This window comes from Apiospora aurea (assembly GCF_038362705.1).
Source record: "Apiospora aurea strain CBS 24483 chromosome Unknown utg000010l_segment0_segment0, whole genome shotgun sequence".
Classification (NCBI taxonomy): domain Eukaryota; kingdom Fungi; phylum Ascomycota; class Sordariomycetes; order Amphisphaeriales; family Apiosporaceae; genus Apiospora; species Apiospora aurea.
In genome coordinates this window covers 1,077,327-1,097,148 of record NW_027117397.1, presented here as the reverse complement: position 1 = coordinate 1,097,148, position 19,822 = coordinate 1,077,327, and the positions used below count along the sequence as shown (strand labels likewise).

At 49.5% G+C, this 19,822-nt stretch overlaps 8 protein-coding genes across 8 annotated transcripts; 5 read left to right on the top strand and 3 right to left on the bottom strand.

Moving 5' to 3' along the window:
• Positions 1-957: 957 nt before the first annotated feature.
• On the top strand, positions 958-1,317 carry PG986_014364 (uncharacterized protein; the record flags this gene model as incomplete). The annotated part of the gene is made up of 1 exon (XM_066850586.1): positions 958-1,317. One exon carries the CDS (start codon positions 958-960, stop codon positions 1,315-1,317), a length of 360 nt encoding a protein of 119 aa, XP_066692824.1.
• A 2,826-nt stretch (positions 1,318-4,143) lies between these two features.
• PG986_014363 (uncharacterized protein) lies at positions 4,144-4,398 on the bottom strand (the record flags this gene model as incomplete). The annotated part of the gene is made up of 1 exon (XM_066850585.1): positions 4,144-4,398. The coding sequence occupies one exon, from the start codon at positions 4,396-4,398 to the stop codon at positions 4,144-4,146; it is 255 nt and encodes an 84-aa protein (XP_066692823.1).
• A 2,016-nt stretch (positions 4,399-6,414) lies between these two features.
• PG986_014362 (uncharacterized protein) lies at positions 6,415-6,843 on the top strand (the record flags this gene model as incomplete). The annotated part of the gene is made up of 1 exon (XM_066850584.1): positions 6,415-6,843. The coding sequence occupies one exon, from the start codon at positions 6,415-6,417 to the stop codon at positions 6,841-6,843; it is 429 nt and encodes a 142-aa protein (XP_066692822.1).
• A 228-nt stretch (positions 6,844-7,071) lies between these two features.
• PG986_014361 (uncharacterized protein) lies at positions 7,072-7,488 on the top strand (the record flags this gene model as incomplete). The annotated part of the gene is made up of 1 exon (XM_066850583.1): positions 7,072-7,488. The coding sequence occupies one exon, from the start codon at positions 7,072-7,074 to the stop codon at positions 7,486-7,488; it is 417 nt and encodes a 138-aa protein (XP_066692821.1).
• Positions 7,489-7,661: 173 nt separating this feature from the next.
• PG986_014360 (uncharacterized protein) lies at positions 7,662-8,471 on the bottom strand (the record flags this gene model as incomplete). Its single annotated transcript, XM_066850582.1, has 4 exons — positions 7,662-7,742; positions 7,791-7,926; positions 7,964-8,132; positions 8,186-8,471. The coding sequence occupies 4 exons, from the start codon at positions 8,469-8,471 to the stop codon at positions 7,662-7,664; spliced, it is 672 nt and encodes a 223-aa protein (XP_066692820.1).
• Positions 8,472-11,473: 3,002 nt separating this feature from the next.
• PG986_014359 (Transcription factor) lies at positions 11,474-12,095 on the top strand (the record flags this gene model as incomplete). The annotated part of the gene is made up of 2 exons (XM_066850581.1): positions 11,474-11,612; positions 11,674-12,095. 2 exons carry the CDS (start codon positions 11,474-11,476, stop codon positions 12,093-12,095), a joined length of 561 nt encoding a protein of 186 aa, XP_066692819.1.
• A 2,580-nt stretch (positions 12,096-14,675) lies between these two features.
• Positions 14,676-15,420, bottom strand: PG986_014358 (uncharacterized protein; the record flags this gene model as incomplete). Its single annotated transcript, XM_066850580.1, has 3 exons — positions 14,676-14,702; positions 14,958-15,366; positions 15,416-15,420. The coding sequence occupies 3 exons, from the start codon at positions 15,418-15,420 to the stop codon at positions 14,676-14,678; spliced, it is 441 nt and encodes a 146-aa protein (XP_066692818.1).
• A 1,398-nt stretch (positions 15,421-16,818) lies between these two features.
• Positions 16,819-18,509, top strand: PG986_014357 (uncharacterized protein; the record flags this gene model as incomplete). Its single annotated transcript, XM_066850579.1, has 3 exons — positions 16,819-16,911; positions 16,962-17,056; positions 17,690-18,509. The coding sequence occupies 3 exons, from the start codon at positions 16,819-16,821 to the stop codon at positions 18,507-18,509; spliced, it is 1,008 nt and encodes a 335-aa protein (XP_066692817.1).
• Between the last annotated feature and the right edge of the window lie 1,313 nt (positions 18,510-19,822).

The following is a 19,822-nucleotide window of genomic DNA, read 5'->3' as shown; positions in this document are numbered from 1 at the left end:
GCCGAATCTCCCGTGCTGCTGTCCTGGTTCGTACTCTTCCGTATCTCTGGGTAAATCACACTCCTTTTGCATCATTTGAGCGAATTGTGGTGCCTGCCCTAAAGAATCTTCGTTAACAGATAAATGGAAATGCCCCATCTGCGGCGAAGATGCTCGGCCTCAAGTACTTCGCATTGATGGTTTCCTCTCGGAGGTCAGAGCGATATTGGCCATGCAAAGGCAGCTTACTGCCAAAGATATTACTGTCTCTGCTGATGGTTCTTGGAAACCGATCATCGATTCAGATATGGAAGAAGGCGGCGAGGGAAGTGGGGTTGATATAAGGCCAGTGCAGGTGCCGCGGCCAGCACGACCTCAGTCAGTTACCAAGATTGTGTCATGCAGAGCGCCTATCGAGATCATTACGCTAGACGATGATTAGGTTATCATTCCACATCATGGCCGATCAGATGCGCCATTACTGGGCAATGGTGACGGAGAGCTGCGGCTGGTTTATGGCGAATAATATGTGGAACAGGTTGAGGCTCAAATCTGTACATACGAGACGAGAGGCAGTGCTGGTCGGGTTCCAGGTTTGGTTTAGTTTCCAAGATTTCGGTTGTTTATTGTGGTAGGGGGCCTTTAGGGGGGGGTGTATAGATGATGTCGCCAATGACGTAACCAGGAGTCCGTTTCATGGCCACGTCGTCAGTCAGCCTCGGGAGGATCATTGCCGTTGGTCAACGGTTCCTACCATAAGACGTTTCCAGGCGGCGGCCTCCCTTACAGATTGCTCGAGGAGCCCTAGAAGCTGAACTTACAGGGGCTCGCCTCTTTGCCCTCCACATCCCGTGAAAACAAAGCCTCGCGGGTATAAATTCCAGCTATCTGGCTAGTTCTCTCCAGTCCTGAATTTCCCTGTGCCCTTCCATTGTGACAAAAGCTTTTATCTGAACTCTATTACCATTCACTCTAGCTATGCCTACACAAAATCATCACTTCAACATCTCGGATCACCCAGAATTGATGGATCTAGTCACTCAATGTTACAATTTAGCCTATGGTCTCAAGGGACGCGCCAAAAACCTCCAATATATACTCAGAAGCCTACCTGACTGCAACTGCGACTGCGACTGCGACTGCAAATACTTGGAGGAGGAATGGATTTACAGAATCCAGGATGCCGGCGAATCTGTCAGCGAGCTTGAATTTGAAATCGGCAACAAGGAACCTGCGCCGGTAGAAACCAAGGGTAACGATCCAGTGGACTGGCTTCTTTCGGCATTTGCCTTCGGTTTCTTTCTGGGTGTTATAGTGGTATACGCTGGGAACTACTAGTAGCTGAAGCTACATCGAGGCGTAGATGGCACGCTAGCACTAGCATCGGTGGCCCTGGCGAAGTAGCCGCCGATGTGCAACCAAGGCGGGAATGACATTCTGTATGGTGGTCAAGAGGCAGAGCCAGGTAAAGCTTGAGCGGATGTCTGCGGCTGGGTGAAGCACACTTGCGAATCACGACGAGCTGAGCATACATATCAGAACGTGGCCTACGGTATCCTCAAATAAGGGGGCGTGCCTGGGAGGGCTGAGCCACAGGACGGTGTGCCTTTAGTCACGACCACGAGTCTTCACCAACCCACTATGCGAAGCACCAAGTCATGACCGCTAAGGTGTGATAACAACCATAGGGAATTAATGGCAAACGAGAGGTGGGCCAGACCATGTATGGAGAGGACAAAGACAGAGATGCGCATGACCACTGCTCTCGACAAGCTAGCACGGGACGTGGTACGGAGTATGGGGAGAAACCGTACGACCTGCCGTAGAATTGTTGGTAGACTATTTAAAACGAAGATTTACTGCCTGTATTGAAAGTTGACCTATTGTGACTGTGGCCGTTATTGTCGCGGCCCACGGACGCGGTAAGGTGCCGACTTCATGACGTATCTGAACTCATCTGCAATGCTGTCGATAAAGGCCGAACCACCCTAAGGCGATGAAGCAGTACCGTCAGCTGCCGAGACCCAGGCTGCCTGGCTTGGATGATTCATCCAGAGGGGTGGCGAAATCTGGTTTAAAAGGCCCCATAGCCCCTTGTACTGGAAGCCTTTCTACCATCATTCTAATTCTGCATTCTACGTGCTTGCCAAACCCAGAGGGCCCTCCTGTTTGTACTGTCTATACTCCAATGCCATCCTTAATGCTTATCCGTCACAGCAACATGACCGACACAAGCAGGCCGCAATTCGCATCGCACAACAACCTCGCTCACAAGGTGGCGCTTTGGTTGGACAAGCGCCAGGGCAAGAATACATGCATCGGCTGTTGCCAGTCCGGCAAACCCTGCCGCAACCCTCTAAGCAAGCAAAAGCTGATGTCGGCATCAACATCCCTCAATCGACTCTGCTCCATGGCACCCAGCAACCCGTTGGCCAGTTCTGTTTTCAAAGGGGCTGTTCAAAATCTGCTATGCTGGCGACATGGAGACCAAGCTCAAAACTTCCTATCTGAATGGGAGATATAATGGCAGGAAACCGCAGGATCCTTAAATATTGGCAAGGCAACACTCCACAGCTCCAAGCGACATGGCTCATCTCTCGCTCCCGCAAAACATGCGAATGAGATGCTGAGATCCGCTGCTAACAACCTCCGCGTATGACAATTGCCGCTTGTATTGGTGCTAGGTAGGTTTTCATGGTGACTCCCAAGATGGAGTCATCGCTCCGGGGCCAGAAGCATGGCGATATGTTCAGTAGGACCGCCACCCGCTGTGGCGCCTTTAGCTATCCAGAGCGTAACCCAGTGTCCAGAGCTACGTTCGAGCAGACAACCCCTGGTTCTGATGACTAGCCACTTCGGCTTGCCCGTAGCGTTGTAGCTAGAACCTGATAAAGCAACAACTCCTCACGAACATATCCATCAAATTCAGCTGTTGTGGATAATCGAGAGAGCTGTAGTACTCCTGTGCCATTAGGTACAAATCGCTGAACTCCATAGCCGTGTCCTCGTGCTGTATGTCTTCCTCCTCAAGCTGGCATAGTAGTGCTTCGAACTTTGTTAGGACGTCGGAGATGCCTTGTAAAAAGTCAACTACTATACACCCATGTTCAGGCAAGTAACGCACTATGGGATGGCATTTCGGAGGATTATTGGTTTCTGGGCTGACTCGAAAATAGACCAGTTCCTTGCACTGCAGCAGTGGCGTTGTGAGTTGCAAACCTGTTCGTGTTCAATTTACTGTGCGCGTGGCTAAAAAGATGAAAGAAGAACGAAAGAAAAAATAATAATCAAGATTTGTCCAGGAAGGAATCACTGGCTTATATACTCTCGCGGACTCCCATATCTCTGGGGTTGGAGCTTGGGGTTGTATACGAGCTCGCTTCTTCATACTTGGCTTGACTACGATGGGGCGTGGCATGATATCACTCGCTAGTTCACAGCCATCCATTTGTGGGAGTCTGAGCGAGACGAACGACTGCAGTATTAGATGTCTTCACCCGCGCCAAGGGTATAATTTTACTAACGATGAGCCTTCTCTTCAGGTCACCAAACCGCTTTTGAACGATATCCTCGCCTCTCGAGGATGATTATTGACTTCCTTACATGCTATACACACCCATGTGTACATCCACTGGCAAAATGGCTCAGTGCATGTACACCCACTTATGTATAGCTTTATTACTAATCCACTCATCCATTTAAGCTTTCCGGTGGATGGATGGATGGATGGATGGATGGCGTGCCTTGATGAAGGCTATTCAAAAGAGGTTGCTGTGCCGGACATGGCCGCTCCGGCCTCCCAGGAGAACGATAGCTCTCTATAGACACTTGCTGTGCGTTTGGAGATTTGGAGCAAGAAATATCTGATATAAGGGCCGTGACGTCGGTCTAGAGAAACTGATAAAATACCCATCACGTGAGGCGACGAATGATGCCCACGAATGCGTCGCCACTGCCGCGATAGTACATTACAAGAAAAGGCCATCGACCTGAGATACTTCTCTTTCGTAACTCGCCTTATTCCTTAGTAGGCTCCAAGCCATGGCCACAATCTATTCATAAAATACTGCACTAGGCATCATTGAACCCATTCTACTAGACCCTGAAAGTCAAACCCGAGCCTACCTAACGTTGTTGTACGACGTCCATGTAGTGCTTCACTCGTCATTCCACTCTGCTACTCTCCTCTGCCTCCCACTGCGCATTGGCCTTTTCGATCTTCTCGTTGCATTTCCGCACAGTCGTTGACAGCCCGTCGATATGATACCGCAGTACGGCTAGCAGCGGAGTGACCTCTCTGCTCAGCCCTCGGAAGTACAATGCCTCTTGCCGTAGTCTCCCGTTTTCTCGTGATAGCTCCACCAAGCGGTCATGTTCGGTGGTAGGTGTCTTCAAGCTCTGCAGGTGGTCGGGGTGCATGTCAAAAGCCGTTGTCATGCCTCCAAGTCTGTGGATCTCAATGTCGACTAGGGTCGGGGAGTATGGAGGCTTCTGTGACTGATGTTTATGGGGTCTTTCTACCATATCTCTGGAGGCAGTGAACGAAATGGAATCAATCTCTACAGTCTCGAATTGTAGCAGTAAAATAATGATTTCGATGAGAGCTGCAATGCATCCTATATACGGTGCAGCTTCGTTCTGTCAGGTTGGAGACAGTTGAAAAGCGCCTGTTTTGAACGCCTGCCGCCAGAGCCACCTCAGAACCGAGGATAATACTAAGGGGCACCTTTGAATAAGTGTTGTTACCGTAGCCGTTCGGTTTCTCGAGCCGGATCGCCTCCTATTTTGTTTCTCAAGCCTCTCCGCTCCCATTGGGGCCCTACGGCTAAACTTTATCTCCCGTCGTGTACCCGTAATTGCTCGTCGAATCGATCTTCAAGGGTTTTATATCAATCGAGCAGGCGTTTGCGCCGAATAAAACACACCAACTCAATATGATTGTGCCAGATCACGCTACGTGTGTCTGTTTGTGGCCCCAATAGCGGCTTCATTCGGCTCTCCAGGACAGAAGTCAGCCATGGAAGGTGATGTTCCCTTAGTCCACATGCATGGGCGCAGGGACCTGGGCGTATGCTACCTGAGGGAGGCCGCTTCGTATAGATCTTCGGGTATCAAATTATACAGACACACAGGAGAAATGCCATGACTGGGTGCAAGCCAGGCTAGTCACACATAAGAGAGTCATTCTATTGAATACAGTCCAAGAGGATGCTAGATTATGGTATTGAGGCACGCTCACCTCAGCCTCGTATTGGTCTTGGTTCCTTCTGTTCTCAAGCCGAGTATCGGCGTACTCGCAGTTCTACTGGGTCCATCATTCCTTCTCGTGTTTCAGCTATGCCACTAGCTATGGCTATCAGCCCAGCTGTGAACACTGATGTACCGAATCTGGTAGTTTGTTTTCACCTGGGCTCAAGGATGTCATCTGAACGCGGAAGAAGTCATCTTCAGTGACGACTAGCCGCCATTCGAGCAAGGACAACATCTCGGCCTCCATCAAGTTGACATCCGGTAGAGTGAACCGGAAGCGGACCGTTCCACAAGACCAACGACTGTATCTGGCCCACTTCTTGTTCTTCGGCGACCAATCGTATAGATACTTATTCGCTACTATCAGCGCAGCTAGGAAGATACGGTACGTTGTACAATTGAATTTGCGTGTCGCCAACCTGAGCTTGCCTTTCAAGCGGTGTAAATACTCCAAGGTCGCCAGCAATGTTAGCGGATTGGTGTTGGAGGTCTTCACCAGATGGGAAATGAAACGTTGAAGCAATAATGTCTCACGATCCACTGAACTATCGGAGACGCCTCCCGTCCATCTTCGGCAACAACTGGAGGCTTGATGAATGCCAACTGCATCCGGCGATGTTACGTGGGAGAGGAGGTCGTGGGTAGTACGTGCTAAAATGGACGTCATGTCTTCGGTTATAGCGTCTAGGCTTAGTCGTGCAAGCGCGGTCGTAGTCATGGCTCGTTTGGTACCTGATTGACATGAGGGATCCAACCCAGTTGCCATGATTCTTACACTGCGACTTTCCTCACTCACCTAAGCCCTAAGGACGCAGATCTGACGAGATGCCCATCTATACGAGTTGGAAAACTGCAACTATACTATGGCGCTTTTTGGCAATTTTGAGACAGGAGCCAACTTTTACCTAGGTCGACTTTTAGTGCTAGATGCGCCTACTGTGACCCGAATCGGATAGTTATAGTGTACACGGCAAAAGCCTATTCAGGGCTACGTCGTCAATAATGTCGCTACCCAGCTGGTGCTGTTACGCCATAACCGGAATAAGGGAGCGGAATCTACATAAAAGCGCCTTCCAGACACGGTTCTACACAAGCTTCCCACTAGTACATACCGTACAGATCTATGGTTGCACATCGCAGCTTTTCGTCAGGATAGATTATATATGACGAAAGGAAGCATAAGACATGGCAACGCAAGATCTTACATCAGCTTTGAAAGGCTTGGGGATCCGAACACATTGGTCATTGAATCTAGTCGTAGTGCAGGTTCTCTACACTCTACAAACGCCTAATGCTGTATTCTATGGCGTGTTAGCCGAGAACAAGGAGCGTTTGCTGGAGGACGGGCCGAACGTGGACTTGCTCTGGGTATGCGAACGAGATGGTTCTGTGGCCGTATGGCTGGAGGGCCAGCAGCGGCCCGCAATCAGGGAGGGTAAACCAGATCATAATATGGATGCGGTGATAGGGCACTATGACACCAGAAGTGGAGTCCTATACTACTCTGTAAAGTGGATTGGGTACGAATGCCCAACTTGGGAGTCGGAGCAGGATCTAGACCAGTATGCTGCTTTCCTGGACCACTACTGGGCTACTTTCCAGCAGCGAAACTGATTCGATTGAGCGGTTTTTTGTCTGGAATAGGGGGATGGAGTACTCAGAGGCGGAAGCACTTCTAGCTGCAACCAGCTTTGGTCCATAAAGTGTTCTAAGGACACCAAGGTACCCGCACATCTAGCCGATCAAATGTATGATCTTCTGATATTGATTCGCGTAAAACCGGCTGGCTGGCTGGGTATTTAGGGAGCGGTAGCCTTAGCCCTCCGCGACGTGATTCTCAAGATGTGCTTCAGCTGCGGACATCCGCCCAAACTTTGCTTGACCCGGTCACTTGACCACCATGCAGCACGCCATCGCCGTCTTGACTACACTATCGGCAGCTGCTTCGCTAATGCGCAGCCGGACGAATACGACAGGCTGCCAGGCTGCGACCCTCGGCAACTATTCTTGGGAGATCAGGAACTTCTACCACCAGGTGTTGAATACACGGGGACATCTCAGCTTCGACAGGTTGAAGCTCCATTCTTATGTTGGCACAGTGTACGATTCCACGCTTACGGTTCTATCAACTTGACATTGGACTGTACAGATAAAGTTACCAACGATTGGAAGATGGATGAGCTCGATTCTAGCCGGGAGACCAAGTGCACATCTGTGGCCGTGCTCCTCAGGCCATATCAAATGACGGCTGTTGCTTAAGTAGCGTTATATATTTAGAATGCAGCAGTAGAGGCTCGGAAACTACAACTCGAGACTGGGTCATGGGAACAGAGTATCTTGATGAACTTCCAAAGCTCCATGGCTGCTCTCCCAATAGAGTATCTCAGTCCGTCACCGGGGACCAGGGATCAATTAGGTCCCAGATTGTCCGATTATTCATCGCTGCCATTCTGATACCGGATTGCCCAAATCGCGACCAAAAGGTCTTCTAGTCCATAGCCAACAGAGATGACCTAATTTGTCAGATTATTCATTTTCATATGGGATAGAGCACCACTCACCAGTAGCATGTAGAGTCCAAGTACAGTAAGAAGACGCCAATCTTTGACACACATAATACCCATAGCACCGGCTACGACCATCAACGAAAGAAGAAACGCCTCCATGAAGACGCAGCCCTTCGTCCGGTGTTTTTTTCTGAGAATAAATCATCCATTCACACGCTACCCATAACCGAAATGCGGCTGCGGACACAAGCATGACGGTGCTTCCGTGGTAGGCATAGACATCTGCGATGATGATGCCCCCAAAAAGGAACCCAGGGCTATCGACAAACCCACAGCGAGCCGGAGCAAGTGTAATGACCCATGTACTGATGGCCACATCCTGCTCATCCAGAGGCACTAGAAACGTCAGCATCGATGGTATTCTCTACCCGTCGGCCAATGTACCTGACTTATCATGCTTACTGCTACGATGGAACCAAGCAGATATACCGTCCAAATGTTGGCTTCGACAAAGACTGTGAGCGTAGCGAACACAACCACGACCGCGAATGACAGAACGATCTGGCTGACTGAAAGTAATAAAAGCTCAAGGCGGAACTTCACACGGAGCAGCTGGCAAGCCTTCAGCGGCTGTGCTACTCGTCGATGGTTATAAAGTACACCGAACGCATGGAGCAGCGTGGCCAGCACACTCAGTCCGGCAGGAACAAAGCGCAGGTCGTAGAGTAGGCTCATCGTAGCCTGGGAGCTGTTTATAGCTGGCCAGTTCTTGAAGAGGCGGTACAGGATGGAAGTAAAAGAATGGATAGGAGATTCAGGCTGCCGTACTTATATTGGACTAAAATTAAGATCCTGACTGCCAGTTAGGTTGACGCATACACTATGGATTAGCCATGGTGCTTAGAAGCACATTGATAGGTGGGAAATCGCATCTGCCTTGCTGCAATCGGTCATGGCGACTCTACCCAGTTCGATCCGACTAGGCCGCCATGACGAACGACTGGCGCTTTTCTGCTAGTGGCCCTCTAGGCTTCTAGGAAGTCCATGCCTACCGCGGAAGCACCTTCATGCTCGTGTCCGCAGCCGCGTTTCGGTTATGGGTGGCGTGCGAATGGATGGTATATTCCCAGAAAAAGCACCGGGCGAAGGGCTGTGTTTTCACGGAGAGTCCAAACCTTATAGGGGTAGTTTACCTCAGCTTCTTCGTCGGGAAACAATTGGTGCTGGGCTGAGGCCCCCTTGAAGACGATTAACAGTGGTAAAGATCGGCCGGCTGTACTGATACACTCCACGATCGTCACCCATTCGCGATTGGCGCTATTATTGCGTGCTAAGGTCCTGCAGCTGGTCAGTTCGATCACTAGAGTCAATCTCATCGACGTTGAACTAATAGTAGGGCGGAATGGACTGGAATCAGTGGTGATGTTGGAAGAACGCGTGCTATAGCAGATAGCGTTACCAAGTTGGGAGGAATCGTCAACACCTCAGGAGAGTCACATTCATGCCCATGGATACGAGCGCAAGCCCTTTGCCGCGTATCCTAGCGCGTCGAACACCACGTCTTCGTTCAGTGCTTCCGTTACCTTGATTATCCGAACCAGCGGGCCACATCGGTCCAGGGACAGTCTATGACACATCCTTGGGTCACAGTCTGCTTGTCCATTTGGAGATGATCAAGTTGTAGGTGCGGTGTTCCGTATCCAGCATCCAATCACACAATTTTTCCATTACTTCGGCCCATGCCCAAGGCCTGCAAGTGTAAGTGTTGCGCTCGCCACCTAATCACACAACAATGTTCCCTTCAACTCTAACCGAGCACCAACGCCAAACTACCTACAAGTATTAGGGTCAACTGACGGAAGCCGGGGTCGAATAACGTGATATTCAAACCAGAGTGCATTTAATATAGTGTGTGCACCCTCTGACAGCAATAGTATTTGAGGTGACTACCAAGTTATTTGTGTGTTTCTATTCTCCCCTTTTCCATTCGTTTCGATCGTCGTACACGATAGTATATCCCAGTTTTGCGTTCCCGTTGACGGATTCGTGCGGACCGGCGAGGTTTGCGGCGGCTGCGTCGCGTTTCCCAATAATTTGCAGCTTGCACCCAGATTCTCATTCGGTTATTCGTAGAGATTGTGTTGGATCTGACCCTGAATCGATTCTGCAAGCTCATCCACATCCCGCTAATGCTTCTGAAGCTCGTCATTCTCGAAATCCTGCTCAAAGCTATACAGGGGCTTGACTGGGTGACACTCCTGCTCATTGATTTAGGCGGCCTATGTTGATAGCTGGTAGATAGGCGATGGCGGCAAATGGTTGTTGTAAGACTGCGTTGTCACGTAGAGACATTGGAGATCAGTGAACCATCCGATGAGCGGGCGAGTACATTCTGTAAAATGTGTATAGGATTTGTATACATAAGCAACCTGTTCTACGTAGCCTGCCGAATCATGCCCGTCAACTCAATAAGTTCCAGCTTCTGAGTCTCACTTGTATCGAACCTGAACTCTCCCCAAGTTTAATAATAATGTTAAGACCTCCATTATTGAGTATAGTTTCTAGGAAGTCACGAATAGCGTGCGTTAAAGCTAACGCCTTTGCTTGTCAGAGTAGCTTTTAGGATAATTCAGAGTTGACTTACTATAAGTGCGTTCAGTAATGGCCATGGAATCATGCATATTATGCTCGCCAGGGCTGCCAAAATGTGAATTGCCAGGTTAATTCGTATTATCAACTTGTTCCTTTCAGTCAACGAGTTGATTCGAATCCACTCCCAAATCATCCAGAAACGAAAGAGAAGGACAGAAGCCCCAACCATTACCCTGTCCCAAGGCTGAATCTTTCCGACAAGTGCACTTCCAATGATGAGCACTGGGATCACAAAGGCCAGTATAGCTCCTAACAAAAATGGTTTGAAATTGGGCAGTCCTCGCTGTGCCGAGCCAATGGCCCAGATACTCTGCATTCGTGAGTCGAAGCGATACAAAATGTGATATGTAACTCACCTCTTTTAAGATACTTGATAGTACGACTGAACCGGCAAACGGCAAGGCCCACCCAATTCCGGACGACCATGAGAGAATTGTGAAGATAACCTGCGATGATGCTGCCACCATAATTTGTATTCCAGCGAGAAATGAGAACGGAAGCTTGTACCGAGAACAGTAGGAATCAGAGGCCGTAGAAAGCCGGAAATTCAACTTCCAGATGCGATATACCATAAAAGGGACAGTCATAAGACTCAAAGCAAGTGTGATGCCCATGGCAACACGCTGCGAGGTAGGAAGGTCCATAGTATATGTGGTGGTTCTCGTGTAGTTCAGCATTCTCAGCAAAAAGGATTATCTGCTGTCTGTGTCCTTTATATAGGTGTTTGGCAACCCTTGTACTCGAACTCTGACATAAAGGAAGTATCAACGTACTTTGTATCTTGTTCACTCAGCCTACAACTGTCCGCTTTCACTTTGACTGCCCGTGCAATCCAGAGTGAAACTAACCTGATCCATTATATCTTATCGCGCCTGAGATGTCCTGGAACCAATTATTTTCGAGTGCTAGTTGTTTATTTATGCTGCAAACAAGGTAGAGTTGAGCTGCATCTAGCGGGGAAGCCATTCATTTATATAGTTGAGCTCGCGTCTGGCAAACTCAGAAGGAACAGGCGCCGGGCCTTTACGTGGTAACTCACTCGTTCAGGTTTAGGTTGCTTCAAGTACCCAGAATTTGGGACTGTCATGGAATTTAGTGAGTATTCGAATCGATGCAGCAGCATTGCTTTCTCTTCCTCGAGCAGACCAGAAGAGGATTGGACCAAGATTTCAGACCTTACCGAGCGCAGGCGGATACAAAATCGTATTGCCCAGCGCAATTACAGTGCGTAACGTCGATCATGTGTATGAGTAGCCCTTTCAGCCGGGCCTACTAACTTCTACAGGAGAGAAGCTCAAGAGAGGCTTAGAAGGACTTGAGAAGAGATCCGATACTAATAGCACCCCTGTGGGTGCCGAGAACCAAGCACAGGCGCCCAGGAAGGAAACCAAGACACTGAGTATGAAATCAGATTCCAATGTAGCCTCTTTCAACGCACCCAAGCCTGAATCGCAGTGTGTACCACTTATGTATATCGATCATGAGCGGCTGTTTCCACCTTCATGTTATACTCTTCAGAGGTCACACACACCGCCGCATACGGCCTACCCTAACCTTCATCCTCTCTTGGACGACATGAAGTTGTCGCCTCTGTTGCCTCACGGGACAGATACCCTACGCCCGCCCCAGCACGGCCGAGGCCTACATGGCCACAACGGTGCCGTGCACACTTCCATCTATTACGCACTTCATCGACACCATCAATGAGGAGAGCTAACCCGGAGGAAGCTTTTTATCCGTCTGTGAACTACGACTACATGTAGGGTATGGAAGTCCCTTATCCTACTGGAGCCCGTTAGTTCTTTTCTGGAGCAAGGATGGAGGCTATAAAGTCTAGTATCAGAACTAAGAATTGTGAGAGGGGTGAAGGAGTGTATTGTCTAAATGCCTTGGCCTTCCACCACTGAAGCCTGGTTGCAGGCTAGGTCTTTATAGACCTAGTCAGAAGTGGATAGAGTGTCTACAGAATAATCTAGATACATCTGGAGTCTGGTAGACTTGCAGAGAAGGGAGGAGAGGTATCTCCCAGCAAGAATAGAGTGGAATGGGAGGTTTGGTGGGACAAAGCATGTTTCATATAGTAACGACGTAAATCTCTTAGGGAAACCCATCTTCCTAGTTTACATCTCCACGGCATTCAACAACCTTACAACTAATGTGAACGATATAGATTGATAAGGGCCCTTAAATGGACTTAGCCTTAGCTTGTACACAGGCGGCTCTTCGGACGAGGGACAACATATTCTGTACCTGCTCACTGCTTTGAAAGGCTAGATGCCCATCTAAGCCCATATGCCAGCTACACCACCCATGATATCTATCATTCCCATCGTATCAGCAAGTACCTGCTCTATGGTTAGGGGGCTCTGAGAATCGACTAGATGAGGTGAATGGCCGAGACATACCAAGCCTGCACAAAGGACGATACCTAGACAAATTGCCATCACTTGGCAAATACCAGCGAGGTGGACGTACCCGGACGCATCCAGTTGATGAGACCAGTTCCAGGCCAAGAAGATGGTTCGAATAGAGGATGCTGCCCAAATCACTGTAAGCAGATTCACGATACGTGAGATGCGTTCTTTAGCTCGTCCAGTTAACCGTGGCTCGAGGCTCAGGAATGGAACCATCCCCCAGATGACGATGGTAAAGTAAACTGTGATAAAAGCAAGGTGTGCAAGGGATTCGTCTACATGACGGTAGGCGTCGTTTGTCTCAAAAACTGGCCGAAGTCTGTTCTGTGTAAACCAAGCAAAGTAAGCGGTTGCCCCCGGGATGACCAACAGAATGGCAAGAAGCATGAGCATCTCAGTAAGGCAGCCTAGGCAATATAGAAAGTATGAGGCCTGAAGAAGACATTTAGAGACGGGCGCCATCTGGATGTTGTACACGGAGGCCGACGATAGCTGAAAAGGCTGATTGCATAGCTTTGTGTACTGGATGTATCGCATGCGGAAACCCGGGGGAAACGCTTCCAGCTATATTCTAGAGCTCGATTACTGGTGAGTACAGCCACCGAATGCCGAGTTTCGTATATCTCTGTCAGTATCTATTACAGAGTACGTTTTGGTAACCACGCTTTTGGAGAAAACCCTTGCTCATCACAATCCAGCGCTGAACTGCATATACGGAAGCCCTTATTAGCGGCGCTTGACGCTTACCTTTGCCGCTATCTGTTTGCGCATGGGGCCCCAAGTACTGCTTCTGGCTCATTGTGTAGGAAATATCGCATCCAAACCACCTTCACGCTCAGATAGGGAGTTCCATTCATCATGGTATAAACTAGGAACCTCGAAACGGAATAGTAAATAATCTGACCCGGCTTAGCTACACACAAAGCAGACCGTACCTTTTTTCTTCCGAGTCTCGCCCGTCATCTTGCTTGATATATCTGCAATATCACCGTTGAAGTGACCCCCCTATTCCTTTCTCATACAAACCGAGTCAAACGAAGGCAATGTTCGCTGAATCATTTTTTGACCGCATCAGCTGCCTTGTAAGCTATCCCATAGCTTTTGGTTATTCGCCCGTGCTAGGACAAGCAGAAGTGGATGGAGCGATACACTGTTCTCCCGACTCAGATGGCGGCGGCGTGTTTGGTACATCCTTTACAGTTACAAGTTCCTCAAGTGACTTTGTAAGCCTCTTGGCAAGCCAAGATGTTGTGTCCAGATCCGAATCGTCAGAATGGCAACGCAGAGCAGTGGATATGGCGCCACTGCCATCCGCCGCAGGCTTGTCTGGATGGTGTGTAGATGGGGTACAAGACCCTTCGGAAGAGGCAGAAGCAGCAAACTCGAGTAGACTCTGCCCCTTTTTACAAAGAACACAGAGAGGTGGCCGGATGTTTCCAGTGCAGTTGGCGGTAGAAATGCGCTTTCGCGGTCGTGCTAGTCATCAACGTGAAGCCCTTTGCTACGGCCTACTCCAGATTGGATAGTTGGTCAACATGTGAGATGTCATCGGTGCCGGCTTGCCACGCGTAGCGACCGCCACACAGCTCATACGGCCCATACGACTGGTGCAAGTTGCCCGAACCGTATTAGGTAGCTAAGCCTCCGCCATGACCCCTATTGAACCTTCTAGCAACCACGAGACAATACGTGCTAGAACAGAAGCACGAGTATAAGTAGGTAGACATTCTCACAATAGTCAAGGGAGATCTTTCTCTCTTTAGAGAATTCTTCTTGTCAATAAATATAATAGACGTTAGAGTGTAGCACTCAGTCTGGACCCTTACAGAAGACTTCGGTTGCTTCAAGCCAGAGCAGCGAATCGTGTGGCGGACTACTCAGTGAGTCGAAGAAGGTGAAACTAAAGTGCCATAGTCCGCAATTTAGCGACGGTATGCTAAACTCTAGTTATCAGGACGTCCAATAGTGGATGGAGGAAGATCGGGAAGATAAGCTAGATTGGCCATCTTGCCACGGCACATTCGTAGTACGAAGACTTCATATCTGCCTTTACCGGACACGGTTTACACGCCGAACAGTTGCTCTAGTAGATGATGAGATTACTAAGCTATTTCGGCCTTTCTGCCCTCTTTTTTATTCGTTTCGATCGTCGTACGCCGTTGCATGTCCCAGTTTTGAGTTCTCGTTGACGGATTCGTGCGGACCGGCGGAGTTTGTGACGGCTGCGTGGCGATTCCCCACGATGTGCAACTCTGTTCCCTTTCCGACTCTGCTCGGATTCTTCGTTGAGGCCGCCCTGGACCTGACTCTGGATCCATTTTCCAAGCTCATCCGCATCCCACTCATCCTTTCTGACTTTAGCAACCTGCTTATCTTGTTCGAAGCCCTGCAGAGGCTTGTTTGCGTAACGCTCGGGCTCGTTTATTTCGGTGGACCATGTTGGTAGGTCTTTATACCGCGTTGAGCTGGCGACAGAAGTCGGGGTGCCAGACTCGACCAGTTCCTGGCGACCCTCCATATGCTCGGATGGGTTGGACAGCTTGTCGGAGGCGGCCTGCTGAGAACTATGGACTCGTAAGACAAGAAACCTGTGAACAATATCAAATGGCTCACTTCATATCGTTCAATGATCTGGGCACTCGAAATGCTGGGAGAATCGTTGGCAACCGATACTTGTGATTGATTATGAGAAACGTTGTTGTCATGTGTGGATAGTAGAAATAAATATGGGGAGAATGGCACGAAAGGGAACATTCACTCGTCTTCCCAGGGAGCCGTTTTATACCAGATTTAGAAGCAGATTGGCACCAAAATCTTGCAAAGGCAGAATGTTAGGGCTCAGGGCTCTTTGTTTGGCCATGCAAGACCCTTTGTGACTGGCGCGCTCTTGCAACAGGTACCCTAGTGACCAATGACAGCGTAGCTGTGCCTCCTTGCAGATCATAAATCAACATAGTTCGGCTATAAAAGAGGCTTCAATGCTTGAGGCCACTAGGAAACACCCATAAGTGCCTAAGGGATGCCCATGAGCAGAATAGGGGTTCTCACCCCTGCGAAATGTGGGAGAACCTCGATTAATCTACACCGAGATATTAACGGTGGCAATACCTCTATATTCAACAATTGCCTTCGACACAGCTATGGTGATACAGCCTACAATATCGACTGGCATGAGCTGGGTTGGCAGGCGTAGGTATATACTGGTCTCGCAGCTTACCGCGCGTACTGCAACTGAGTGGCCTGCAGGGGGAAGCATACTGGTTGCGTAGCCTCGAAAGCCATTTCGGCTCAGATTACCTTCAAGGAATAAACCACCTTCAACGCAGTCTCGAGAGCGTCCAGCAGATCTTCGACACCCAGAAATTACTGATCGAAACCACAGACACAAGCATGAAAAAGAGCATCGAAAAGTTGCTACATATCTTAGTTGTCTTATTCATTACTGTCTGAACCCATGGATCCAGCTCCTACATCAAGTTCTGCTATTCAGTGCCATGTGTCAGCTGTTAGAGCAATCCTCCACTCCTGCCTAAGTTTATCAGACTCCATATGGCCTATATGCTGCGGGGCCTGTGACATTCTCGCTATATATGCTCTAGCATTACTCACTGTGTTACGTCAGCTAACTCAGTCGAAGAAATTTGGTAAGCAACTTAAATTGGTTGTCCATCTTGTCCTTCCGGCTTCGGGTGCTCCGTGATGCCTCTGGATCAGAGCAACAGGCACATAATGATGGGCGTACTTGTGATAAAGGCTCAAGCTCCGGTGTAGGAAGTCTTCCTATTTCAGGCGCTCTCGGCAGAACCTGGATAGCCGGCGTGTCGAGCCTTTCGCAGATGATAGCCTCAATACTTTCTTGTATCTCAGGACCTCGTATATCGTAATCGCCTGGGGTTGCTAGGGTGTGGTGATCTAATGATGGAACAATAGCACTCGACCTGAGTGGAAGACTATCGACAGACCTCAGTCGCCGACGAGAAATGCATCGGTTTATGGTCTCGTATGTAGAACAGATCATGGCGGGTTTAGTTCGCAAGGGGTTTTACTGGTGCTACGACGCTGCTGATTTCCTGGACATGCTATACTCCGGACAGCTTCCGCCCATGGTTGTAAGAGATCGCCGCATGCCATACAAATCTGGCCGACTGACGTATCACAGCATCCCTTCTTCCACAAGTCAAAGTCTTCTGCTTGCTTGCAGGGTGTTGTTCGCACGGCTGCGCGCGAAGCACTGGTGAGATTGGAGTGTATTCGGTACGAAGGAGACAGGCATGGCCTTCGCATCGGTGTGCCAGTCAAGAGAGGTGCCGGAGGTGGAAGAGGGAATGAACCATCAATGCTGGACTCATTGCACAATGATGGGACTGAATTTCTGCACGCAAACGCCGCCAGGCTGACTGATCTGTGTGGGTAAATGCGGTCCTGGCAGCCATGTATCGCGAGAGCCTGTTTAGCTGCGGAAGGCTATATGGTGATTGCTTACGGCATAACCATAGGTGACGTCGTTGAGCTGGAGTTGAATGCCTAGTGTAGCCCAGATAGGGTAATTGTACACAGTGGCAAGAGAGTAGGCCTCAATGATGAGAGCGCTAATGGCTACCGTAAGCTAGACACGAGCTCATGTATATAAATGACTGGCTTCTTCGCTAGATGCTCCTCCACTCTACCTCGTTTACAATATAAACAAACTCCTAGCACTCCGTACGCTCCCGTCATACATCATCTCTTCAATGACGGTAACTGTGGCAGTTCAGCGTGGTCACGCTGAAAGGCGTCTACCACACCAACCACGTCTGTAGTAATTCTCTCCATTTACTACCCCGTTTTGAAGAGCCTGATGGGTGCGCTCGACACCAATTCACTCGTATCTTTATGCCAAACTTGCAGGGGACTGCGATCCCAAGTGCAATCCTGTGTATGGAACATCAACACTAAACTGATGCCCTTCGTTCACGACCCTCAGGCCTTCCGCAGTATCCTCGGTGCAAGCGAGGCCTTGATCTATGGCGACTTTGCTACCGAGTTCTTCTCTCGGACGACGTCGAAAACATTGGCCATTATGGCAAAGGCTACTAAGGCGGATCCGGTCCAGGCGTACCTTCAAACGCAAGGATACCTACTGGTTGGGGAAGAACGGGTCCGGTTAGGGTCGGTTACACGGTTACGACGTGGCGAGTTGTTCATCATATTGAGGAAAACACGACTCATACCCATCCAAGCTATTCTCAGTCGCACGCCGACCACGCAGGCGATGAACTTCATCGCCTGGAACAAAGCTTACTCGGTGTTCCCCAAGACGACCTTTCTCGACCACGAGGTGCTTCCTTTGAAAGGGGCGGGCAAGGATGTCCGAGCCGAAATCGCAAGGTGTGGTGAATCTGGCTGGTGTTTAGGGGTGAATGCAAGCCCGCACCAGGAACTAAGCCGGAGCCATCGACGAATTGGAGACTCCAGGACCTGGAAAATGAACCTGGACACACTATGCGTCACCCAGCCAGGAACACCGACTGCGGTTCTGGAATATTCCAGTTTCGGCATCCAACAACCAACGGTTTCGCTCGAGGCGACGTGGTACCAGCTGGAAGAGGGTTTGAAGTATTCTATCAGTGTGAAGCCTCTCACCTCACAAGTGCTGAAATACCGCTACACATGCTCGCGACAGGAGCCCCCGAGCGTCTTCGCCAAATACTCAAGCGTCATACGTTAGCTCAAATGCTATACTTGATACCGAAAACGAAGTTCGAATCAATAACGAGGGGGCTTCCGCCGCTGACTTCGATTTGGATGGCTTAAAATTCGACCATCCTCCTGGTTGGAGCTATAAGGATCATGTACTCCCAGGCTTGTGGGCAAGTTTAGGATTGGACGGCGACAGTAGCCATGGCAGGCTATAAATATCCATTGAATTCTATACGAAGCCGTCGTACCTCGTCTACCCAGGGAACCCAATCGCTCCCATCTGCATTTGCTGTTCCGTAAGATGCTTGGTTGGGGCTGCCCCATTGGGACATACCTTGAACTCCTGCCTTCCTCGACTAAAACCCGCGATCAACAGTTTCTGGTGCTGCGTCCTTGCCTTGGTCCGGCCCATCCACCTCACTCCCAACAACTACCGTAGGTGGCGGATACTGCTTTTCCTAGGTTATTTACTTAGTGTTTAGTGGAAGTCAACATATTCGGTGGCCACGTGAGTCGCGGAGAGGGGGAGGGGTGCTTACAACGTCGCTTAGTGTTAACGGTGACATACCCCTGTGAGATACGAAGAGATACTGTTTGCGCCTACGGGGCACTTTGATATAGATGTAAACCTCTGCTCCGTATCGACGCTGAAGCTTTCGACTGCTTTTCACCCATGTCTTCCAGTTTTTCGCTATGTTTTCGTTGCTTCTATCCCTTTTTTTAAGCGGTGGCGGCATATCAGGGCCCGGGTTGTTCCCTGAGAGCTTTTCCATGCGCCCTTGAACAAGTTCTTTGCCGTGTGTAGCAGCCATGCTAGTGATAGAAGGAAGGCAAAAAGAACATATTATTGGCGGCGAACAATTCGTTCTTATCTTGAACTAGAACACCTTTGTTCTCACTATTTTGTAACCTTTGTCTTGTTGTGTCCTAGACTAGCGAACAAGACGAACGTGATAGGTAGGTAGAGGGCTTCGAGACTGCATCTAGATCCATAGAAAGTTCAAATAAAGGGCTTTTGCTGCCGAGGTTATTCGTGATCAAGCTACATTGCACTTCACTATTGGTGTATGAAACAAGGGATTATTTGCCAAATCTGCCGGCGGGAGCAGGAACCGAAGCCGGCCAATAGCGAAAGCTATAGTATTGTCGTTCTAGCAATCGGTCTCTCTCGCACTCCCCCCTTTCGCACTCCAAATACGGCTTTGGCTTTCCAACCCATGATATGACTAGTGCCATTTGCGCTTCCGATATAGTTTAAGCTGGTACCACAATCTGATGGAGACACCCATTGAACTCTCGTCATCCAAGCCATCTAGACGGGGCGGCACTTCCGGTTTGGGA